Source organism: Crinia signifera, chromosome 1 (genome assembly GCF_055691185.1).
Source record: "Crinia signifera chromosome 1, ASM5569118v1, whole genome shotgun sequence".
NCBI lineage: Eukaryota > Metazoa > Chordata > Amphibia > Anura > Myobatrachidae > Crinia > Crinia signifera.
Genome location: NC_139217.1, coordinates 459,257,702 through 459,284,633, shown reverse-complemented (window position 1 = coordinate 459,284,633; position 26,932 = coordinate 459,257,702). Strand labels below are relative to the sequence as shown.

General features: G+C 44.2%; 1 protein-coding gene across 2 annotated transcripts in view; it reads right to left on the bottom strand.

Annotated features, from left to right (window-relative positions):
- Nucleotides 1-26,932, bottom strand: part of WDR7 (WD repeat domain 7) — a 298,065-nt gene that overhangs the window by 157,409 nt on the left and 113,724 nt on the right. For both annotated transcript variants that reach the window (XM_083155233.1, XM_083155236.1), the window contains 3 exons: nucleotides 25,667-25,785; nucleotides 21,601-21,724; nucleotides 11,356-11,469 (listed from right to left, as the gene is read on the bottom strand). In XM_083155233.1, coding sequence (XP_083011359.1) covers nucleotides 11,356-11,469; nucleotides 21,601-21,724; nucleotides 25,667-25,785 — 357 coding nt within the window. The remainder of the gene's footprint in view (nucleotides 1-11,355; nucleotides 11,470-21,600; nucleotides 21,725-25,666; nucleotides 25,786-26,932) is intronic.

The following is a 26,932-nucleotide window of genomic DNA, read 5'->3' as shown; positions in this document are numbered from 1 at the left end:
CTCGCTGCGCTCGCCACACTTTCTATTCTCAACTCCACGCCGACGTGGATAGTGGGGGTATGAAAAGGTCGTAGGACGCGTACCGCCGCCCCTCGCGGGCTCGCCACGCTCGCCACGCATCGGGTTGACGTTGATCGTGGGGTGGCGTTAACAATTCGGGTGGCCATTATACACTTCAGGGTGCCTATTTGGCCTCTGTGGCCCATTTAACATTGTTTCCTATGGAAAAATCGGGTCAATTGAGGCATTGAACAGGAAAATTGGGTCAATTGAGACATTTAACATTGTTCCCTATGGGAAATCTCGGGCATCTCGTCGGTTGATCGCACCCGATTTTTTAGTGCATTCAATGCCCGAGATTTTTTACTAACGATGCCCACGATCAAAATCGTGGGCGCCCTTCTAAGTAAAGAGTACCATATATATATATATATATATATATATATATATATATATATATATATATATATTACACATACACACACACACACACACACACACACACATACATACGGTACATACGGTACATACACAGAAAAATGTTGCTGCTACCTGCAATATTAAGTATCAGACTTGCACTGTATTACATTGGGCTGAGGTGTGAGTAAAATACATTTGGCCAGTACATTTTCATTGCTGGCAACCCTTGTTTAGACACAATTACAAGCCTAACAAAGTAACATGTCTGCATATAGAACCATTTAAAGCATAATTAAATAACTACATTTATTGGCCGGCGAAAAAACTGAATGATTTCTTCAGCGCTCGCAGATCTGAGACACATCTATTGCGTCTCAGACCTGTGGGTGCCCTGTGCCAGGACAGGGCAGGCAGCTGGCATCCGCTGATCTCAGCTGCCTGCCCCGCCCCTGCACCCGCATCACAGAAAAATTTGCATGGGAACACCCAGCGCTCTCATGGGAATGCACATGAAACGCTGGGCGTTCCCATATGCAAATTGCCCGGCCCGCCACCCCCCGCTTGGACTTTGTGTGCGAGCACTGTGGGAACTCGCACACGGCGGCTGCGCATTCGCATAAAAACATGTGCGCATGTGCAGCTGCAAACAATCGGTCCCCTGTGCGAACCTGCGGGGGACCGATTAAATCTGAATAACCCCCAGTGTGTATGGGCGTGCGATGAGCAAGGATTGCCAGCCGCCGACAGGCATCGCCTGATAAAAAGAGGCTGAGTGAACCACTTTCCATAGTCTCCTACTTTGGAAAGTGACCCCCCCCCCCCTCCCCTCCCCTCCCCTCCCCTGTGAAAGACGCTGGACTGGATGAAAATCACTCAGTGTGTGTGTGCACCGAACGATTTATCGGTCATCGATTTTTTGACTCCCTCTTTCATGGTCAAAAACACCCAGTGTGTACAAAGCACAGTGTTCAGAAACTTTGGGAATTTCCGCAGCCCTTGTGATGACTGCACAATATCTGACGTACCAACATAAAAATATTTGACGACATTTAGAACACAAAAATGGCGCTCTTGGAGGAAGGTGTATCCGGGCAAGGAAAACACAAATTAAAACCTATTTTAGAAAGACGATTTGTACACAACAAAGTAACCAGTGACAGAAAACAGATAATTCAAAGACTATGCGATATAAATATTTAAAACGCAAGCCAGACATTTCCCCCCATCCTAAACACGTCATACGGGAGCATCAATTAAGCTATTTTCCTGTAAACGGCTCGGCCTTTTTTTTTTTTTTCTGTCTAAACTGTAATGCATTAATCCCTAAAAGGATTAAAGTGAAAGTGATTCTTTTTTTTTTTTATTTTATAAAAAAAAAAAAAAGAATTTATGTGGCTAATGAAAGTGTTTGGGGTGAACCCTAAATCGGGCGCTAGAAATCCTCATTGACCACTGCACGCCGACATTACTTTGCGGGGGAGATCGATAGATATTAGCTTTAGAAAAGACGAAATACGGAATAAAAAGCTGCATCATATTTTGCAGCCAGCTCGGGTGAGCTCGAAATTGTCTCAATCAAGCCGGATTTTTTTTCTTCCGCCTGCATCCCATCTGTTTGCTTTCTGTTAGGACTATTCATTTAAAATAAATGTGATTAGTTTCAATTGATTTGGAGTTATGTTTGGAGAGGAGGGATTTTAAGGCTGCTGGATGCAATATTTTTTTTTTGCAATGACACATAGGGACCACGTCTGCCTTGTGTATTTCTGGGCTGATCATCATTTATGTCTATATATAAAGTATTTGCATACATTTATATCTGTGGATTATTCTACTTACACATACCTTACATTTCCACATTACTTATTTGAATGTTCTGTAAGGAAAAAGCGCAGCCTTTTAATTTTAAGATAATTAACAAAACACACACACACACACATGTCCTCATACATCAGTGGTGCAGCCGCACCAAACAGTCCCTCCACCAGTCACCAACAATTTGCCAAACATGTGTCTTCATTGCAACGGAATGAGACTGGGAGTCAGGAGGAGACTCGTACAAGTTTAATATATCACATTACTTGGCAATCTGCATGCGACTGAGTCTGTACACGGATTGCTACAATGTAGCAGACACAGCTTTTTTTTTTGTGTAGTGTAGTGCAGTACTTGTAAGAAAAGGGCAGGGAGACGTAGTACGTTTACAGAGGGAACTGAGCAGGGAAGCAGCACTAGAGGACAGAATGGAGGGGTGAGAGGCCAGATAGGAGTAACTGTAGTCCAATCCAGTGAGTGGGTGAGGGTCGTAAGCTGGTGAGAAAGTGTCTGTTCCTGGATACACATTTTTAGTTACACTTGATTATTTTTTTTATTTGGAAGGACTAGGTATATATTTTATTATGGCTACAAATTTGTAAGCTGTAAAATACACCAATTAAAGCTATTTCAAACAGAGTACAACAATATATAACTAGGAACAATATACTGAATAAAGTGAAGTGGCCGGTAATATATCTGCCCAGGTTAACGCTATAGGACACAGCCACGCATTCAGGGATAGTACCGAAATGGTGATCAACTGCCAGGACCTCTAAAGCAAAACTTCCAACAGTCACTCGAAATACGATAATAATAAGGCTGGGCCACTGGTCGCCCAAACCCACACCCATACCTGTCAGAAACACCCAATTTCAGGCAAACTCCACCCTTTTGAGCCTGTGAATCTTGACTGTCCATCCCAAATTGGCCAAGTTGTAAAGTATGACTTAAAGGTTGTACAGCCGTTAGCCGCATCCTCTACAGAAAATTCCCTAAAGACGTGTGAACACATTATTAAAGAGTCTTCACACCAGAGAACTGAAAGGGAAAAAACCAGAAGAATAAAATGAAGGGTCTTGGCTAAATACTACCATTTGTGGCCAAACAATTCTAATCTAAACTGCACTGATTTATTTGTTAGATTGTAAAGCTGGGTAGACATTAGAGCAGGCATGTCCAAACTGTGGCCCTCCAGCTGTTCTGAAACTACACATCCCAGCATGTCTTGCCATAGATTAAGCATTCCCTAAGAGCAAAACTATAGCAAGGCATGCTGGAGGACAACAGTTTGGCAGTGCCAGATTAAGGCATAAATGGGCCTGGAGCTGAAAATGATCAAGGGCCAATTATGCGCAATAACAGGGGTTGTGGCCAGCACCTAATAATGTGAGGGGCATGCCCGGTGTTCTGGTTGGGTGGTCTGCTCATGGGTGTGTCTGTATTTGTGTAAATACTTTCAACTACGTAATTATATATACCTGGAAAAGGTAGGGGGCTGGCATAGGAAAAATGCAGGGAGATATATTGCAGGGTGCCCTCCAAAGGTGCACCCGCAGGACTCCGATGTCCTAAGATACTTGCGGGGTGAGGCGGCACAAATACTGAAAGCCAAAACTTAGTAGACAACATTTCAGCACCTTTTATGTGGTCACTAGGGTGGCCAATCCCAGGATCGGGATCAGCGGGATCCCGGGATTTGGCCCCCCAAACACCGGGATTTCATTCCCGGGATTGGAGTTTTCCAATCCCGGGATTTCGGGATTAGACTGTGCATGCACAGTCTAATGCCAGGCAGCGTCTGAGCGGGTGCTCAGCAGCTGCCCGGCTTCTCCCGTCCTGTGCAGCGCGGCTCTGCGCAGCATGACGACGTCAGAGGTCACGCTGTGCAGACTGCACAGGCCGCCTGCCTTTGTCTTGTTCCCGGACCAGCCCGCCCAGCAGCGGACCAGCCCGCACACCTGCCCACCAGCGGACCAGCCCACTTACCCACCAGCGGACCAGGCTGGGCTCCATCACTGCGGCTCGCCCACCCACCCGGCTGCACCACGCATCTGTAAGTAAATATGCGGGGCGGCCGAGGCGGTTTTTTATATTAGGGAAGCCAACCCCGGAATCCGGGGATCCGGGATTGGGCATTTTTTCAATCCCGAATTCAAGGATTGAAAAAATGTCCAGGGATTGGCATCCCTAGTGGTCACCTAAGTTTACCACACCATATATCCCTTATACAAATCCAAATCATGCAAAGCAATAGTAACCCCTTATACTGTACTTGTCTCTTACACATTATGCCACATGGAATGAGAAAAATTAACAACAACTGATCCAAAATTCACACTATGGCACATGGATTGAGTCAAAATTCACACTATGGCACATGGATTGAGTCAAAATTCACACTATGACACACAGATTAAGGCAAAATTCACATTATGCCACATGGATTGAGCCAAAATATACACTATCATAAAATGGGAGAGGAGAATGGGAGGGCGACCAGTGCACAGGTTTAGTTTTTTTTGCTGTAATTGAAGTAAAATAATAGTTTCCACAAATATAATTTATCTTGCGAGAATCCATTGTTTCTCTGATAATTTGGGAGATGTGGAGGTGCACCCTTGAGAGTGAATTGGGTATTAACAAGAAAAGAAGAAAAAAAAAAAACGCTCTTTTTTGTTGGGGCACTCTTATTGAAATTAAATAGCGTCATTTATAATTGGTACGGGATGAGAGAAGATCGGTAGGGAAACGTACTGGACTCAGACTTGTGGAAATTCAAAGCAAATGCTAGTATAACAATATGGAGGGGTAGGGAAGTGTGAGGAGATGAGTGAAGTGTCTTTAAGAAATCATTCGATGTTCTTGTACACATCCCCTTACACGGTACGGAGGGGATTCGGTGGCGGGCGTTTCAGAATTCCTCTGCTTACCAACCTGAATGAGTGCCAATATCATTAGCGACCCCCTCTGTCGTCTGTCCATGCAGTATAATCCTGACTGTACGACAGCTATACTCCTGGATGTCTGTAACATAGTATTGCGTGTCTGTACTATGTCGCTAGTCAGGGAGTTCCATGCACTTCAATGGAAATCAATGGAAATGACAAGTTCAAGTTTCCTTTGTCATATGCAGTTTTAAACATACAATGAAATGTACTTGACGAAAAAGTCGGTCAACTCGGCAAAAAAAACAACTTAATACTAAATATAAAACTGCAACATTAAGATATGCATTTAAGGATAAAGAATCTAAATAAAATACAAATGGCACAAATAAAAAGACATGTCATCAGTAGTATACATCAAAGACCATAATAAAAAATACACAATGCGTTGGGTTAGAATTCAGGGTGTGCCTGGTACTTTATCACCGGCCAATCAGTTCATGACTGTTAAGTTACAGGCTGGGTTTAAAAGGGACAGTCAGGAGCTGATTGGCCAGTGATAAAGTACCAGGCACTTTATCAGTTCTCCTCCCTTATCACTGCTTCATACATCTACCCCTAAATTCTACCCCTAAATTCTAACCTGTATTTTCATTATGATCTTTGACATATACTACTATTGACATGTCTTTTTATTTGTGCTATTTACCCCTCAATAACCGAATGGACTGAGGATAGAAACTATCTCCCCTTCAACAAAATCTGCACTGGCTCCCACTCCCCTACAGAATCCTCTTCAAATACCTCACACTCACATACAGGGCCATCTCTAATTCCATTGCTCCATATATCTCTAACCTCATCTCCATTCATACACCCTCCCGCCCTCTACGGTCGGCTGACGACTGTCGTCTCTCCTCCACCCTGATCACTGCTTCCCATGCTAGAGTACAGGACTTTGCCCGTGCTGCACCCCTTCAGTGGAACGCACTCCCTCGCTCCATTAGACTCTCCCCGACCTTGCAAAGCTTCAAACGGGCACTGAAAACTCACCTATTCATCAAAGCGTACCCTTCCACTGCATAAACTAACTGGTTCTCCGACCCGTTGCCTGTTTACATCCTGCTATCTAGCCACCACCCACTTGCTTGCACCTCTTGTCCGTCTCCCCTTCCTACTAGATTGTAAGCTCCTCCGAGCAGGGCCCTCTTCCCTCCTGTTGTCAAAGCCCACTTCTCTTCACATTTCACTCACAGCTCTCCCATACTCAAACACTCAGTGACCATCTTCTGTCCGCATACTCATCTCCATCATTGGCCTCTAGTTGTATGTTGATTGAGTCCTCACTACTATATTTAAGCTGTAATGTGTATTGACCTGTGGCGCTCTTTATTTGTACTATATTTTTGTTATGTATTCAATGTAATACTGTTTCGTCTCCCTGTACTGTTCCTTTGTACGGCGCTGCAAAACACTTGTGGCGCCTTATAAATAAAATTATAATAATAACTATTACTGAGTCTTGTAGTGCGAGCATCCATGCTCCTGTACTTTCTCTCTGATGGTAACAGTGAGAAAAAAAGGCTGCAAACTGGGTGACTATGGTCTTTAATAATACTACGATCTTTCCGCAGGCACCGCTGGTGATACATATCCTGGATGGCAGGGAGTCTGTTGCCGCTGGTTCGCTCAGCCGCTCTCACCACTCACTGTAGAGCTTTGCAACTTTGGGCAGAACAGTTCCCATACCACACCATAACACAGCCAGTCAACAAGCGCTCGATGGTACATCTATAAAAGTTGGTCACCATTTTGAAGCCCATACCAAACTTCCTCAATCTTCTCAGAAATTAGAGCCGCTGACGAGCTTTCTTCACCACAGTATCAACATGAAAAGTCCAAGAGAGATCCTCAGTGATGTGAGCACAGAGGAACCTAAAGTTGCTCACCCTCTCAACCCATAAAAATTGGCCTATGATCATCTCCTTGATGTTTCCTGTAATCCACAATCATCTCTCTTGTTTTGCCGACATTGGGCCTTATTCTAGTTAATTATTTCTGACAAAATCCTTCTTAGATGGACAAAACCATGTGTACTGCAGGGGGGCAGATGTAAAATTTGCAGAGAGAATTAGATTTTGGTGAGTTATTTTGTTTCTGTGCAGGGAAAATACTGACTGCTTTATTTTTACACTGCAATATAGATCTCAGTTTGAAGTAAAACCCCACCAAAATCTAATTCTCTCTGCACAAGTAACATCTGCCCCTGGTTTTGTCCATCTAAGAAGGATTTTGTCAGAAAGAGTGAACTAGAATAACCCCCATTGAGAGAGACAGCATTGGATAGTTTGCAGTGTTGTACCCAGCTGAACACAAGGTCTACGAGGGTCAGGAGAAGTGCTTGCAGCTTTCATACTGGCGCAGATAAGCATCTGAATCAAGTGCACATGAGTTGCAAATGCTCAGTTAAAAATATTATCTGAACACCCAGAATAAACCTTACAGTGTGACTGCAGTGGGTCGCTCCTACTTAATCTGCTGGTGCTTCTTGGGCACAGCAGAAACAAGAGGATTGTGCTATAGTATGGGTATAGGGTAAGGTTTGACAAATAAATGGTGCATCCTGGAACCTTAAGAGAAAAGGTAACCCCTCTGCATCCGTTCCTACCTGCACTAACTAAAGATAGGAAGACCCAAAAAACACCTGGTGGAATAGGAGGAGCCCCAATATACAGACTCAGGCAGCACATTGACCTCCATCTGGTTCTTTTCTCTACAAAGTATGAAGATTAACCAATGTTGCCATGAATACTGAATAGAATGTATAAAGAGGTCAAGGATATGTAAGAGTCTATGGATGTGGTTGAGTTTTCTGTGCTGTACCCGGGAGTAGAAAGTGGCTACAGGATACGAGCCAAGGTCAAAGGTATAGCGAATGGTGCAAAAACACAGGTCCGATTTGGCCTGTTTTCACCCGATTCCGACTGATCGGGCCGACCGATCAAGTGAAAAGCATCCAAATCTGATCTGTGTTGACATTTAATCCGATGCGCGATCCCGCACACATAGGAGATGGAGATAATGCGTGCTGCGCGTATGACCTCCGACTCGGACCCCCCTCCCCGCAGTGGTGAACAGGGATCACATGGGATACATCACATGCAAAAGGAGCACATGCATTTCTGCTGCCCGGGAAGGTTCCGGGGCTGCTCAAGGGGGATCGGATGCCAATACACTGCTCTGAAAAGTCGGCCATCTTAGGGTGAACAGGAAGCGGAGATGGACACAGGATGCATCACTGACACCGCAACATACATGTCCTGCATCATTTATCCAACTACATACATGTCCTGCATCATTTACCCCACTACATACATGTCCTGCATCATTTACCCCATTTAAAATATATATATATATTTATGTCTTTAATGGTCATATTTGACTATTTCTAACCTTTAAATACATTAATCATTATGAGGGGTGTCTAAGGGGTTCTGCCCTATGTCCTGTTATATGTACATTACATTAAGGTTCCCCCACCCCCTGCTTTTCACCTTGTCTGGTGCAGCGAGCCATCGTCGTCTCCCACGGAGACCCACGCTAACTTAACACTGAGTCCTAAGACTCATGGGTGCAAGTTTTTAGCCAGTGTTGAGCAATCGCTTTCTAGTGATGGTTGACTGCAGCGCTCAGTACAATATATTGCAGATCCATGAGAACGCTTCATATGTAGTATACTATGTTGCAGCAAGGCTTTGAGAACACGCGTCTTACATGCTGTCATATGAGGACCAAACAAAAAGTTTTACCTACTCTATGTTTCTATCAGGCATTGTGTGCAGGGGCCATAGATCATGTACATCGCAGTGATAATATAATAAAAGCAGCTTTCCCAGAACCCATTTCATCTACATTAAAAGAGCACGATGAACAAGGGAAGAGACTGGAGAAGAGTGGAGACCAAGGGGTTAGCGAGAGCGGAGGGAAACGGGAGAAGTTGCCTGGAAACCGTAATTGCAGAAATAGTGCAGCTAAGGCACCGGTGCCACTGCCTTATTCACTGAGAGGCTGCTGGATCGTATAAAGTACGTTAACAAGTTCCAGCATTTTGTTGAGATTCTATGTTTTTGAGTAACAGAACGGAACTTCCACCAGAAACTCCGCCACTACCAAGAACACAGAATATTCTGAAAGGATAGACTGCTGCATGAAACTTTTAGTATGGCGCTCCATCTTTTCGAAGGACTGCTTTGTGACTCGTGCCTCATTCACATATAAATGAGCTCAGATCTACCTCCCCAAAATTTTTTATGCCACATGCAAAATACAGATGTGTTCTCATAGTCTATTGCTACGGAGGCAGCAGCCCCGTGGGACCTCACTTGTGCCAGGCGACTCTTCACATTCAATTGTTCGTCTCAATGCAACAGAACCATTTAATTTCTTTATTACAAATTATTTATATAGCGCGCACATATTCCGCAGCGCTTTACAGAGAATATTTGAACAGTCACATCAGTCCCTGCCCCAGTGGAGCTTACAATCTATATTCCCTACGCACATTCGGTCTTAGGTATAATTTTGTTGGGAGGAAATTAACCTACCAGTATATTATTGGAATGTGGAAGGAAACCGGAACCCACGGAGGCACGGGGAGAATATACAAACTCCGCACAGTTAGGGCCATGGTGGGAATCGAACCCATGCTGTGAGGCAGTAATGCTAACCCTTACATTGCCCGAGTGTAAATAAGTATGAATCTGTGTACAAAGTGCTACAAAGGCAGCGACTGTAACTTTCACACGCCACGTTCCGCTGTGCTTCCTCTGCAACTTATTTAAAAGAAAACGGTCAGTGGACAAAGTCGCAGGCTGGCATCTCTGTTACAGACTGGGCGGTGTTTTGCTGCATCTGCATTACAAATACTATTCAAATATAAAGAAAAAGTTGCTAGGATACAGTAGCACCTAATGGTCTAGCTATGTGAGGAAACGTCTGCCTGGTAAATACTGTGTCACTGCAAGAAACATAAAGCGCAATCATTGATTTTATAACTTCAGCCAACTTCAGCCATCAACGTTCTAATGCCAATTTCAGAACTTTTTTAAGAACTGATTGCACAGTCGCAAATTCGCTGTGCAAAAGGATTTGTTCGCACCCGAGCGAAAATGTTCAAACCCCATCGTAACAGGCTCACCATCAAATGATTTTTGCGCTGGCTACAAATCATCGCAGCCATCTCGTAGCCCTGACTTCCTTGGTGGCTGTCATATCCGGCCTCCTACTGACGCCATACACCCTCCCCCTAACAGGCACGCCTGCGTTTTTTTCCCTGACACTTCCAGCGTTTTTTTTTCGGGACACCCAGCTATTTTTTTGCCACTCCCAAAAAAACGTCCGGTTGCAAACGCCCACTCCCTTTCTTTCTTTTTTCAAAAATAGTTTATTAAGTGCAATGCATAACATAGAATAATTATACAACAATCGTATTTTACATGTCACACCCACTCCCTTTCAATCACCTTGCGAACGGCCAGTAAACAGAACTAGTGGCGGGAGTTCATTATAGCGCGGCTTCGCGCATGCGTATTGTGAACCGTACGCGCATGCAGTCTATCGATAACTGGCCGCTGTGGGAACTGGCAGGCATGGGATCAGACCCTGAATCAGGCCCATTATCTCTCGCTCAGTCTGCCCTCCCTCTTACAGTAACGTGTCGTGGAAGTGTTGGAAAGTACAGGAACAAGAGCGGATAGGAGTAATGATGGCTCTGCAGCTGTCTGGGGACATCATTAGACTACCAGAAGTTCTCAGTCCCCCCCGAAGGAACAGCATTAAATCCTTTTAAGAAAAGAAGCTTGTTATATGGATCTAATCTGCACTGAAACGCTGCATTATGGCAAGGTAACACAGATGTCTGTATCAACAGGAACATTACTGCTTATAGGGGGGTGGGAGAAAGACTTTTGGAATCAATGCAACACTAAAGACGAATAAAAGAACATATTCAAATTGCAGGTAAACACAAAACCAAAATGACTAACACAGCGATATAGATTTTATAAGCCAGCTTACGGACACGAGCGCCGCAGTATTTTATTTACTTGCGCAGCTGTATTTGCTACTAGATGGACAGCAATAAAACGAGGAACCCAAAACAGATTCCCCATGTAGGACCAACACAGTTCCCGGCAAACATGTAATAAACAGAATAGAAAATGAAATCCTTTACCTGCTGCGATATCATCGTCCACAAGCTCGTGTTCTTCCTCCTGAACTTTGACCTCTGACCCCAGAGAGTCCGGGCTTGCGCTGCCGGCCTGCATGGATTCTGCCGTCACCCCAGCTGTAACAGACGCAACCAGTTGTATGATTAGTATCTCTTATTTCCACTGCTTTACGGATAAGGTGTGGCCGTTGGCATTGTCCTCTGCCACAAAGGAGCTTACAATCTAATCTCCCGAACAAACTATATAGACGGTAAGCCTATTTAGCGTATATTTTGCGGGTGGAAACTGAAGGGTTTTTACAAAATACAACACAATAATAGTATAGAGAAGGTAAATAAAAGCTGTAACGGAATATAGTAGTAGAACTTTTTCTTTAATGACATATTTCCCGATACTTAAAATCTCAGAGGACGTTGCGCGTCGAGGGGCCCTGCACATATATAATAAATGTGAGATCGGATGATGATGTGTTTAGGATAAAACTCTTCCTGTGCTGCAGCTGCTGCTCATACATTGTTAATACGTAATACGTACAGAGCTTACACTCGAGTGCTGCTTGTGCCATACACACACACACTGCGAGGAGATACGTAATGACCTCTCAGCAATATCGCGCTTTACTTTCCTCTGAAATAATATAGGCCGGATAACGCCGGTCTGTGCACAACAGAAATACCTCTATGGAATATTAAGCGAAGACAGAATAATGTCCACAGATTCCGGCAACAAAGAATTTAAAATGAACAGTGGAACTGTTAAGTAACAAGCCGGCATTAGCTTCTGATGAATGGCAGAGCGCGTGCGTGTCCCACTAGTAGCGCCCACAGTGGTGGATATCCCATTAAAGATGAGGCACATGCCTAGGGGGTGCTACTAGCCGGGGTGGACTTGGGATGGCCGTCGAACAGGTTTGTGTGTGTGTTTCCCACCATTGATGAAGCTTCAATGAATGGTTTTGTTTCCCCCCCCCCCAAGGGGACAAGATACAGAGCATAGCTCCACCCAGACACCCATGAAGCCATGCCCTCATATTTTGATTGGCCTACAGGCTAACCATCGATATGTAAATGGTCATTCCTCGATGACCATCGATTGTATGTAAATGGTCATTCATCGATGGTCATCCATTGCATAGTTATACACTAATCGATGACCAGTTGCACTTTTGCCATCAATGGTAATCATTGATGGCAATGGCAACGATGGCCATCCCTACGGCGTCCCAGATGTCCCCCTGCATTAGAGCTTTAGTGTCCGAATTCAGACAGGAGTATTTGGACACAATACATCTACATCTCCCATGATGCATAAAGGAGCCCTAGGAGAGGTCTATGAGCGCTGAAAGATTAGACTCATATAGGAAAGTCTGGGAGCCTGGAAGAGGTTTGGAGCCTGCAAAGGTTTTTAAAAAATTGACTTGGGGTGGCAATGATGGTACAGGGCCGCCATGCAAGATTTACCCGCCCTGCGTTGCACTTCTACCCCACGGACCTGCAACACTGGAGAGAACAACTCCGTTAGCTCCGCCTCCCTAGGCTTCTGACAAGCGGGAACACTGCTCTTGTGCCTGATGATGTCATGCATGCACGCTCACTGTGTCAGCAAGGAAGACAGGAAGGGAGGAAGGGAGGTTTTTGTGGCCCTACACCAGAGGACAGCTCCAAACAGTGACATGAATTGCTGACAGCTGCCTGACCCCAGCAGAGAGAGCAGGCCAGTTACATGTGTTTTGCCTAAGCATATTATTGTCAGATGTTTATATTTTCCTTGCGGTCTCTTTTTAATAAAAAAATAAAAAGTGTGCCCTTCCTCTTCCTACCCACATGATCATCATCCGTCCTTGGCATACAGAGAACATCCCCCTTCTCACAGCCTATCACCCCACACCCATTGTCCCCACCCATCCTGTCACCCCACATCTGTCATAGCCACCTTCCTGCTCAGAGACTGTCACAACACCTGCTACACACCCGTCACAGCCCGTCAGCCCACACCCATTGTCCCCATTCATCCTGCTACCTCAATCATTACCCCACCTTCCTGTTCGCAGATTGCCACTCCCCATCAGCTAACTACCAGTCACAGCCCGTCGCCCCACACCCAACCCCACGCCCCAACAGCACAGGCAAAGCCTTGGCCTTCTAGGAGTCCAACTGAAGCAGCGATCAACCACAATATGAAAGCCCCAGGATCCAGGACTTGGAGGAGGACAAATGGCTTTTCCTACAACCTAACCCTCCCCAATAGAGCCTAAACCTATCCTTCCTAAGCCATCTGGCTTTTTTGTAATTTTTATGTAAATCTGCCCTTTTGTAATGTATTTTTAGTGGATCTAGCTTTTTACAATGTGGATGTAGTATTTTAGTGTATTTTTATGTGGATCTGACATTTTCACTGTACTTTTATCTGGATATGGCTTAGTATAGAACTGATGTGGCTTATCCTATATTTAGTATGGATTCTGGTTTTCTGTGGGTGTGTGAAAGTGGGGACAAGAGCAGTTAGATGCAAACTGTTTCAGGTTCTGTGGCTGGCTGATTTCAAGACAGCATTTTACCTGGTCTTAAATCAGCCACTGAACCCGTGTAATTCACTAGTGTGCCAGTTTAAGGAGCAAAAATATCTGCTGTAATGTGAATAAGGAGCAATACAGTGCTGTGTAACATAAATAAGCAATACGGCATGCTGCAATGTGAATTAGGTGCAATGTGGTGAATAAGGAGCAGTACTGTGTGGTTTAGTGTGAAGACGTTTTAAAAATACGGCATGATGTAATGTGAATAAGGCGCAATATGGTGTGGCGTAATGTGAGTAAGGAGCAGTACTGTGTGGTGTATTGTGAATAAGGAGCAGTAGTGTGTGGTGTAATGTGAACGAGGAGCAATACGGTGTGCTGTAGTGTGAATAAGGAGTGATATGGTGTGGTGTACTGTAAATAGGGAGCTATACGGTGTGGTATAATGTGAAAATTAGGGATACGGTGTGGTGGAACATGATTAAGAAGCATTACTTCGTGTTGTAATGTGAATAAGGAGCTATATAATTTGGTCTAATGTGAATAAGGTGTGGTGTATTGTGAGTAAGGAACAATACGGTCTGCTGTAGTGTGAATGAGGAGCAATACGGTGTGGCATAATGTGAATGAGGGACGCTATCCTGTGATGTAATGTGAATAATGCTTCACTATGATGTGGCATAATTTAATTTGGGGGTACCAGTGTATGACTACACCGTTTCCCAGAAAGAGTACACAACTTTTTTGGATCTGTTAGAAATACAGGGGATGGGAACACCAGTGCTCTTGATGACACAGGGCATCAAAATGTCTAAATATGGCTCTGTGGATTAGGATTGCTACGGGTGTGGAGTGATGGATGCTGCTGTGATCTCTGCTGCTGGATTGATGGATGCTGTGCTTGGAGAGGGGGTGCCGAGTCAGAGGGGGAACTAGTTGTGGTGCTAGGGGGCACCATGCAAAATCTTGCCTAGGGTATCAGATTGGATAGGGCAGGCTCTGCCTGCAATTAAGGGTAATGTGTCCTTTAAAGATTAAGCGACGCCAGTGTTTGCCTATCACTTACCAAGACTATAGACAACACAAGACGTTAATTAGCAAAAATACTTATTCCCTATTGTTCCACAGCACAATCTAAAACAGACAAATGCTAAAGAACTGAAGCTCCAAGCAAATAAATCATAAATATTGAGACTTCCTACGCAATAAAATAAATACAAAAAAAAAATCTATGAACCGCTAGATTTAAAGATCTCAATAACGAGAATTCCCAGCTACCGAGTGACTCTTCTATGGATAAACATCGAAGACTACAGACTAATTATAACTCCTTTTCTTTGCCACAGCATCTGAAAGTGCCACACAGTGATTAGAACACATAACTAATATTCTATAACACGTAATATACATTTAAACTGCTACAAGTGACATCTATTAATAATGCTCCGAGCCTGATCCCGTCATCCCTCACTCCGAAGGATATTGCCGATGATTATTAATATTGCGGTCTCGTAGAAGTGGCTGGGGTCACATCCTGATCAATCCCAATAAAATAAAGCAGGTTTGTGTGTGAGTGTGTGTGTGTTTTCTTGCATCTGAACAATTTAACGCGTGCCTGCCCGAGACGTATTTTGTTGATCTCTATGGTTTTACAGGGGGTCATCTCTTCTAGTTTATTGCAAATTCAATATATTCTCCTACATGATGGAGTACAACCCAAAGCGACCATTAACGCGCAGAGGACATTGAAGACAGAGCTACGGTCTGGGTTAGGAAGCCTATTTTAGGAATCGGAGCATTTCACAAATTACAGTACAAATCTGCAATGCTACAAACCAGTATATTATATATTATTTTGTATTATTTACTTTAATTGCACGTTAAGAAGATAATAAACGAGTGTAATCTATAAGAGAATTGCATATATTCCGCCGCATACTGGATGCAGAAAATATTTCATCTCCATCATTTTCGATGTGGGAGATGGTGAAAATAGTGAAAGGTTTTCAGAGAAAACACAAAGGTATATGTGACCCAGAACATACAGTAAGTGCTGGTGTCAGGGAGGGAGGAGAATTTATAGGAAAGGCATCTGAGTGGCGAGTGACCGGTACTGCCTTCCATTCCCCGCAATGCCAGTGACAGACAGACTGACTGCCTCACATTAATTCACTTCACACCACTGCTATCGATCTGCAGACTGTTCCCTAGTCTCTCTCCACACATTGCCTGTCTGGCTGCCTGCATTCACATCAGCACATACACACAAAGGCCAGGGCAAGATAACCTTTTACTTTCCATTAAAGGCGCAGTGGAAATTTTCTAAGGTAAAACATGGGGGGATGGGTGTGTGTGTGTGTGGGGGGGGGGTCATTGGAGAATCTGATTTGCCCATTCTGCTGGACATTGTCTCTGCTCGTAATACAGGGAAGTCTGAGAAATGACCATTTTACAAAAAAAAAATCCCAACAGGGAGAGGTTAATTTAAACACGAATGAAGGGTTCCACGAACAGATGGTTCCGTTACTACATAAAAAATGAAACAAATTATCCAAAACAGTTTAGTAAAAAAAAAAAAAAAAAAAGCCATTAATGGTAAATCAATGCTGGCTGTTACTGTACATTATACAAAGCAATAGAGCTGACATGATTACATATGCTGTCAATAATACACTATACACATGTGGGCATATATGTGGTGGGGGGATGAAGTTCAAATCCCAGCGGTGGCAAGGGGGAAGGGGGGGGGGGTCCACGTCCCCATAGGATAGAGTATAAAATATATATGTAAAATATTTAAAAACAGTTGTATTGTGTATATAAAAAAATGGTACTCTTTACTTAGAACGGCGCCCACGATTTTGATCGTGGGCATCGTTAGTAAAAAATCGCGGGCATCGCATGCACTAAAAAATCGGGTGCGATGCGACCGACGCGATGCCCGCGATTTCCCATAGGGAACAATGTTAAATGTCTCAATTGACCCGATTTTCCTGTTCAATGCCTCAATTGACCCGATTTTTACATAGGAAACAATGTTAAATGGCCCACAGAGGCCAAATAGGCACCCTGAAGTGTGAAATGGCCCCAACAATTGTTAACGCCACCCCACGATCAACGTGAACAGGAAGCGTGGCGAGCGCAGCGGTACGCGTCCTACGACCTTTTCATACCCCCACTATCCACGTCGGCGTGGAGTTGAGAATAGAAAGTGTGGCGAGCGCAGCGAGCCCCGCGAGGGGACGCGGACAGCTGTGAAGCCTGCGAGGGGACGCGGATACCTGTGAAGGTATCCGCTGCGCTCGCCACGCTTCGGGCTCGGTGGCTCGCCACACTTTCTATTCTCAACTCCACGCCGACGTGGATAGTGGGGGTATGAAAAGGTCGTAGGACGCGTACCGACGCCCCTCACGGGCTCGCTGCGCTCGCCACGCTTCGGGTTCACGTTGATCGTGGGGTGGCGTTAACAATTGTGGGGGCCATTTCACACTTCAGGGTGCCTATTTGGCCTCTGTGGGCCATTTAACATTGTTTCCTATGTAAAAATCGGGTCAATTGAGGCATTTAACATTGTTCCCTATGGGAAATCGCGGGCATCGCGTTGGTCGCATCGCACCCGATTTTTTAGTGCATGCAATGCCCGCGATGGACGCGATGGGCGCCCTTCTAGGTAAAGAGTACCAAAAAAAATCCCAAAATGTGTCACATTTCCATCTGGAGACTGTGGCGCGAGTGGCCGGCTTACGTGGCATTCCCTGTATTTGTACAAACTACAACTAGGAGCATTAAATATAGCTATGGGCCATTATATCGACATGCAGTGGGTCGACCACCGAAGGTCGACATGGCTAGGTTGACACATGAGATAGGTTGACATGGCTAAGGTCAACAGGATTGGAAGGTCGACACAAGCATTAGGTCGCCAATGGAAAAATTGACAGTCAAAAGGTCAACATGAGGTTTTCGCATTTTTTAATCCCGAATGTCAACATAGTCGACATGAACACCGTCAAAGTGTACCGCGTCCGATCGCCATGCTTCGGGCAAATTATTTTATTCTCCCACTGCACCGTAGTGGATGGTAGGGCTTGAAATACCGCCTGTCGGCACGAAAAAAAAGGGGTAAAACCTCATGTCGACCTTTTGACTGTCGACTTTCACATTGTTGACCTAATGCTTTGTCGACTTTCCAACCCTGTTGACATTAGCCATGTTGACCGAATTACCTTATAGCAGGCATGGCCAAACTATGGCCCTTCAGCTGTTGTGAAACTACAAGTCCCATCATGCCATGCCACAGTTTTGCTATTAGGGAATGCTAAAACTATGGCAAGGCATGCTGGGATGTGTGGTTTCACAACAGTTGGAGGGCCATAGTCTGGCCATGCACCAATAGAAATAGCAATATACAAAAACATCTAATTTGTTGTCTCAAACAAACATTTTCGCCAAAGAGAAATATTTATTTTAGGTTACAATTCATTAATTTAAATAATACAGTGATGAAACAATTACACAAAAACGGAAGAAATATCCGCTTTATTTGAATATTTAAGATGGCAAAGTCCATCCCACACACTCATTTACATGCTGGTTGCAGCTCCGATTAAGTTCTAGAGCGAAATGCGTGTTATGTCAGACAGCGATATAAAAGTACAACGCATTTCGAGGGGTATCCAATTTGAAGCGATTGTTTCACCTATCTTTTTTCTTTTTTATGAGGTATCCAACTAGATCAACTAGCTTGTGTCGGCTAATTGTGGCTAATCTGGAAGCAATTGGAGACGCCGACCCCTTCGTATGACCGATTTTATCTTCTGCTTGGTCCGGAAAGATTTTCACCTCTGGCTAAGGTCAGAGTACGAGGAGCTCCAGCCGCTCAATGGAAGGCCTTTTACATCATAAATATGAAACATTTATCCAGCACATTACTTATTACCACTTAGTACATAAAGTACTTCTACATTATAGTTGACTCTCTCTGTCCAATTTATATACATACGTAAACATGACATCTGTTACCCAGAAGACCTAAGACTGCTGTTAAACGATTCGGGCCAATCAGCCAATCGTAAAACTTCACACTCCACTCATTTCCCGTTACCACTATGATCTCCACCAACGTTTTCTTAATTCTATGCGTCTCTTAACTTAGTTGGTCTTTGCTAATAACTCATCTTGACTTTTGCTATGGTTTTTGATTTGTTTTTATTCTGTTCTGTGCTTACTGTCCCCTACTGTAAAGCGCAACGGAATATGCTGCACTATATAAGAAACTGTTAATAAATAAATAAATAAATTGTAAGGCGCTGTGGAATATGTGGCACTTGATATCAGGGACAGAACAGACTGACAGCAAAAGGCAGAAGAATAGGGCTCAAGGGGTTGGGTACAAAATCCCGGCGCTTTAGTAACTGGCAATCAGGATGCTGACAGCTACACTGCAACAGATACTGGTAAGTATTTCAAACAGACACCTACTCCCTCCCCACACCCTGACCTCCACCACAGACGCAACCCAATTCTAAAGCAACCCCCCCCCCCCCCATACACTAGTCCAACTTGTCCTAAGCATAAAAGTCAGACCCAATTTCCCCTGAGCTCCCCTGGCAGCTCCCTGAGAGGGCACACTTACGATTTGGCTCTTGATGTACCATTTTTACATGCGATACATCGCATCCCATTTATCGCATGTAAAGACTCCCGGGGAGCTGCGGGGGAGGCAGGGGATATTTTTTAAAAAAAACTGGTGATCAGCAAAGCGGCAGGCCCTGGGCAGCAGTTGGCGGTGGTGACCATACAGCGGTGGGTCCCAGGCAGCAGCGGGGTGGGCAGTGTCAGGAAGCACTGAGCGGCAGGTAATGGGCGGCCAGCGGTAGTAGAATTTGAAAAGATAAATTTAAAAGACAAGCCGGCCGTTGATAGGCTGACAGTTCTCAAATGCATTTTAGTCGCAAAGCAATGCGACTAGATGCATGAGGAGACTGTGTTGAGAAATGGGATGTGACATGTATATTGGGTGTGACCACATCTGTGCACTGAGCACAACTAAACTTATCATGCACTCACTGGTCATCTCGCGGCTCAACCCTGAAATGTTCTTCTCACTGGCCTCACTCGATCCAATCTGCCCTCAACTCCGCGACTAGGATTATCTTGCTCTCCCACCGCTCCACTTCTGCCACGCCCCTTCTACACAAATCTGCACTGGCTCCCATTCCCCTACAGAATCCCTTTCAAATTCCTCACCCTCACACACGTGGCCATCTATAATTCCACCGCTCCATATATCTCTAACCTCATCTCCATTCATACTCCCTCCCGCCCTCTATGGTCAGCCAAAGACTGTCGCCTCACCTCTACCCTGATCACTGCTTCCCATGATTGAGTTCAAGATTTTGCCCATGTTGCACCCCTTTAGCGGAACGTGCTCCCCCTGTCTCCCTGTACTGTTCTATTGTATGCCCTTTGTACGGCTCTAAAACACGTGGTGCCTCATAAAATATAAATGGAATAACAGAACTTCTGTACAAATTCAGAGACTCAGTCGCACACATATATTCATGTGTCATATCACATACACTAGTCTCCCTGTGCGTCCTATATGCGTTGCATTGACTAAAATGCATTTTTAGCATCAAAGAAGCTCAAAGCTATGAGATTCTCAAATGATCTCTGGGCCAGATTCTCTAAGCTTCAAAAGTGATAAAATAGAGAGTGATAAACAGCCAGCCAATCAGCTCCTACCTGCCATGTCACAGACTGTGTTTGAAAAATGTCAGACAAGAGCTGATTGGCTGACTGTTTATCACTCTCCATTTTTTCACTTTTGAAGCTTAGAGAATCTGGCCCTTGGTGAACCAAGAACGGCTGTTTGGTGTGACTTCGGCAAAGATGTAGGAGGATCAGGGCCGGCGCCACCACTAGGCATTTGCCTAGGGCGCCGTCCACTGGAGGGCGGCAGATTGGAGCAGGTCCTCCCCCTGGATGGAGGGCAGTGGTGCCGGCAGGTGTGTGTGTCCCCCCCTGGGGCGTCTAGGCGCCCGCCGCATCACTCTTCCAGCCCTGGAGCTCCCCACCCCTCCCCCCCCCCCCCACCCTGCCTGGGGCGCTCCAGTGCCTTGCACTGGCCCATAGACACATCTCTATGTAATTCTTTTATATGAAAGTGGCCATTCATCAAATGAAGACTGCGTGGCTGTCTCATGTCCAAAATTCGGGATTTTCACCTGTGTTTAACAAAGCAAATGTGCGCAATATTTGACTTAAATGAGGGAAGAAAAAAACTAAACGATCATAATCTGGGAATTACAATTAACAGTGGTTCCTAACCCCTAACAGACAACGTTTTCCAAGTCACCCAGCAGAAGCACTGTGGGGTAGATGCATGGGGAGGAATAAGGGAGGATAAGTGATAAAGTGCCTGGTACTTTATCACCGACCAATCATCTCCTGACAGTTAAGTTACAGGCTGGGTTTAACAAGAGAGCGTTAGGAGCTGATTGGCTGGTGATCAAGTACCAGGCACTTTATCACTTCTCCTACCTGATCACAGCTTCATACATCTACCCCTCTGTATCCCCAACTGTCACATTATTAAAATACACAGGTGACCAGGAAAATGCGAACGGTTAGGGATACTTGAGGACCGAGGCCGGGAACCAGTGGTTTAGGGTAAAGTGGCATTTCAGAAAAGTTGGGAAAAAAACCAACTCTAGAAACAATGACTTACGTGACATTATCGTATCGACATATTGTGGTAAATATGGCGCCCAAAAATCAATTGCCTCTTTGCGTCCTGACTGTCCAATTCGGCGCAGTTCTGCCAGTAGCAGAGCTTGTGCAGCTTCTCGAACCTGCGAAAAAAAAAAAAAAAACCATCTCAATGCGTGATGTACATTATATAAGTTACCTGTAAGCACTTCAATGCAAACCACATACACCAGAACAAGTGTATTATAAAACCAAAGCCCACAATTCAGAGAGGGATTAGGAATATTATCTGTAAGGGTTAGTTCTCCCCTCTGAGTATGTACCAATGGCTATAACTCAGGGGTGGCCAAACCGGTCCTCGAGATCTACCAAAAGTTCACATTTCCCAGACCACCTAGCTGGTGCACAGGTGCAGTCATTCTTAACGGGTTGGGTAACCACCAGAGGCTATTTTGTTGACATTCTAATTATGTCAACGTGTCATCAGTGTCTACCTGATCAATATTGACATTCTGCATCATTAAGCCTGTTGACAAATATATCACACCCAACTCTGGGTGATCATCTCCTTTAAGACCAATCTGAGAGCGGGGCATCGCTTCTAATAGTTAAAAGTTGTACCACAATAAAGCGATGCCCAGCGGAACTGACACTGTCACTTCTCTCTGTCGCACGCAGGGAGAATACAGATGCATGTATCTGGGGGGAAAACGATTTTCAACAATCTGCTGCAATTATGAAAACAACAAGGAAAAAAAAAAACCAAGACAAACAGACTGTGGATGCTCTCAATGAACCAATTAAAAATGATTTGTCTTGTACTGGAGAAAAATCATCACTTTGTTTTGGCACATGGCGATGTTCCCACAAGATAGCGAGGAGTTGATTTCCAATTAAGCTATCAAGTGGCCTGGATTCCATCTGTCAAATACTTGTATCGGGCCTTCAGATCTGCAGACAGACAATTTTTGCCACAGCGGCATAGGTGTGATGTCTGTGCTATCGAGTCATTTATCAGACAGAGGTCCCCCAGCAATGGGGTTAAACACGTGTGCGCTGCTCGCTTCAAGAGCGTCAGATTTGCACGAGTTTAATGGACGCTCGCAGCCGCACTTCTCTGCCCTGTTGTTGAGTGAAAAGAAGATTATTTCTAAATTATACTCAAGCACTTATGACCACTGGCCGCTTAATATAAGAACATTATGTGGAAGCAGTGTTTTTATTACTGATGCTTCCCCAAAGTGTGTTGTACCCCTGGTTAGTACTGGCTGCTTACAGTAACACATTGCTGCACAGTATTTGCTATGTGTAGGAATAGAATAAAGATCACAGACGTGAGGCCTTTAAAGAGAAACTGAGGCGCATTAATCCCTGTGAGAAGGGGTCTCATATGCTATGTCAACACAGACATGGATGTTATGTCAACAAGTGTCGACATGCTCATAATACCATTATATTTTCCCATTATTTAAGTCTAACCCTAGCACTTAACTGCAATGTCGACTTTGTGGCTGTCAGCATGTACAACGTTCACATTGTGCCCATCTGAACAACTATGTCGACATAAAGTCCATGTTGACATTTTGACTGGATACAAATATCTATTTTATAGAATCAAAGTAAAATTATTTGTCATTAAAATGATTACGCATTCCCCTTTATACTCGAATAAAAAAAAATGATACATTATATATAAAATTAGTTACGTATTCCTATAAATTTAAATATTAATATTTCTTGTGCACTACTTAAAACACGTCATTGACTGGTATGTGCTGTTTATTAAAGCTACACTACACATGCACAATTCACAGTACACAATGTGGACAGTAGGGGTGCTGTTCAACTAAATTGTGCAGTATGGCAGCTACAGTACTACTCACATTAGGAGAAACACATGTGCAGGGCCTGGCACAATCTACACATTTATAAATACCGTATATTGCCAATTTAAGAATTGACCCCATGAATGCAATTCACACATTTATTTCTTCCAGGTCATGTCAGTTATGGTTTTGTGAATTCTATTCCCAGAACCAGCAATGTCTTATCCCGTTCATGCACAGAGCCCACTACAGTGGACGGCTGTCTTTATGTCATTATCTCCTATAGAAACTTTTGACATCACAAGTGCATTGTTTTTTTTCCCTTAGGAGCTCTATTAGAAGGTACTGTACAGACTATGCCACCTAGTGCTAGTGTATATAAGGGTATGGCCCAAGACTGCACACCCTAATAACATGTAATGAGAAGTGCTACTCTGCTGAGACTTCTAGTGCCACACACAAAGAGAAAGAACGCAGGTGCACTATTCAAGTATTACTAATTAGAAGTGAAATACATTTTTGCAATAAACTTTGTAATTAGGTTTCTTTGTCAAGAGTGTAAAGGTGTGTACACACGGATAGATTTGGCAAAAGATCTGGGTGTTCCTGACCGATTGAAACAACCAATCACTCAAATCGTTCCGTGTGTATGAACGATATATGGGAACGATGTGCGCACCCGACGGATGTTGGTAGAGGTCGCTGATCTTTCCTGCATGCAGACCAACTGTTCATGTGTATGCCCGATGAACGATTTGGTAAGGCTGATTGACTGGCTCCCACTCCCTCCACCATCGTTAACGATCAATCGTTCATGTGTAATCATTTGCTCAATCGTTCATCATTTGACACCAAATCGTTTGTGCAGGAGTTCAGAGGAAATCGTTAACGAGACTGAATAGTTGGCCAAATCTATCCGTGTGTACGCACCTTTACAGAGGCAAAATATACGTGTGAAAAATGTTGCATGGATATAAAATGAACAAATAAAGTGTTATAAAGGGCTAAAATGAGTGTTAAATTGTTATCCCTTGAAGCAATCTAGTCAAAGCAGCTCAGGGAGCCCCACCACCAAAGCTCACCTCACATGAATAATAGTTCTTTAGGTGCCCATACACGGTGGGCTTGTGATGCGATGCACGCTCCCGCACACACATAACATTGCAAAGTACAAAAAGTATGTGCAGCACGTATGTTTTGAAATAGATCGCATCTAGTTTGGAACACACGCCGTTGTAGTGTATCGCATGCGTTTTGATCTAGATGCAATGCGATCTAGTTCAAAACGCACGGAGCACATTGCACTGTGTGTGGGCACCTTTACCTGGAAGTGTGCCTTGTTCAATGTGCAGTCAGCAAATTCAAAGATCTGACTAAAAAACGATCAGGGACAGGTGGGATGGGCGCTAATCCAGGCTGAAGGGGTTTCTTGCCTTCAAGTGTACATACAAATACACAATATATATTATACAAGGGAGGGCTCTAGACGGCACACCCTAATTACATTTAATGAGGTCCCACTTAGTGCCAAAAAGAGTGATAGTTTTTAGTTCCTACTTAAGCAATAAGGTCAAAATAAAATAACTGAAAAACATTCTCCAGCTTTGTGGATTTCTTATTTTTACTCAAAGTTAGCACAGCAGTTACAAAAAAATAAATTCAGGTAAAGTTTAGGGCAATATATGGTAGAGGTTTTCATGAAATACAAAAAAAAAATTTCACGGTTGAAAAATCATATGTCCACTTTAGTGGACGTTATGCAAAATAAATATCCATACTGCATGCTAGGTTTATCCTGTCATATAGGCCCAACATAAATATGTTCCGCAGGGGGGGGGGGTTAGGGTTAGGTGGCATGGAAGGTAAAGTTAGTGTTATGGGAGGGCAAAGGGAAATAAGTATACTTACCTGACCCATGTCGGAATTCCCTTTATCGGGATGCCAGCATTGGTAATCTGACCGCCGATGATCTGTATGTATTCCTAATAGCCATATATAAGCCAGTACTGCCAGCTGATACCATTATATGTCTCATTTTATTGTGAAATTATTTAAATTGTAAATGATTAAAATCAGCATTAGTGGCAGCTGTGGCAGGCCTTTTATCAGTATGATGTTTATTGTTTCCAGAGATCCAAAGAATCTAGCGAAAGAGTTTGGTACAGAGGTGCCCACTGAAATCAGCAGGAGCGCGCAGCGCAAGGAAAAGAACGCACCTTTAGATATCCAGATTAACGAAACATAAACTAATTCTCTTACCTCCAGACACCGGTCTTGCCACCTCCGTGCCAGCATTTCTAGGAGCGGAGGTCTGAACTTGTCCAGTCCCAACAGATCGGGCAGCATAACACAGTGCATGGCGGCCAACTGGCTCCATCCTGCAGGGGAGAGAGCAAGATGTAAAAAAAGGGGGCAGACTAGATGGGCCAAATGGTTCTTATCTGCCATCACATTCTATGTTTCTATGCAGGCTCACAGAACAACGACCACCATAAACTGCTTTGGAGACCAATGAAATCACATAATTCAGCTGCAATATCTGTGCTAGGATGCTTGGCGTGTGAAAATTTTGCTGAGTGTTCCCCTGCCCCAGTCCGCTCTCCACCCTCCTCCTCTCTTCCCTGTCCATGCGAATTTTGCAAAATCGGGCCTGCACATGTGTATTTTCGCTCATACGCTTGCGCAGACCCGCAACATCGGCCCTTGGCGTGAGAATGCTGGGGTCGAGTCTTCCCGAATCAGGCCAAAAAAGTATTATATTACTAGTATACAGAACATAATGCGTCCTCATGTCTTAAAAGGAATCCTTGCTGATTTCTTTCACACGGGAACTGTTAAAGTAAAACTGGCATTGCCCAAACAGGCACTTTTTATTTCTATTTATCAGATGAATTTGTAAGCACCAGACTTTGCGTTTCTCCATTATAGCCAGAAGATAGTGGAAGTATCTGGGAATCGATAACAAAAAACAAACAAGCGCTTGGACCAGGCAGTCCCTTACCACTGTCTGCATCTGCAAGCATTACTATCATACGGCACTCTGCACTTTCATCCTGTGTGTATCTACCCTCCAGAAAGAAAACTATACACTTACATGTGGTCTCCAGGTTTCATCGCTCTACAGCTACAGCGGGCAAACACCCAGCTCTCTCTCTACAGAGGGCAGGGAGGGCATCTGTGATGTGGGGAGTGGGTTATGTTTGCCATCAAGAAGTTATATTTAATTGTATGAAACTTTGGGGCAGATGTATTAAGCCAGGATAAGAGATAAACTGGAGATAAAGTAAAAAGGAGATAAAAGCACCAGCCAATGAACTGAGTTTGAAAATGACAGTTGGGAGTTGATTCGCTGGTGCTTTATCTTGTTTAACTTTATCTCAAGTTGATCTCTTCTCCAGGCTTAATACATCTGCCGCTTTGAGAGAAGAACTCTAGATGCACACACACAGGTGTGGTATAACACACCTCTGCACCAACAGGTAGATTGCTGTGCACACGTAGGTGTGGTGTAACACACCTCTACAC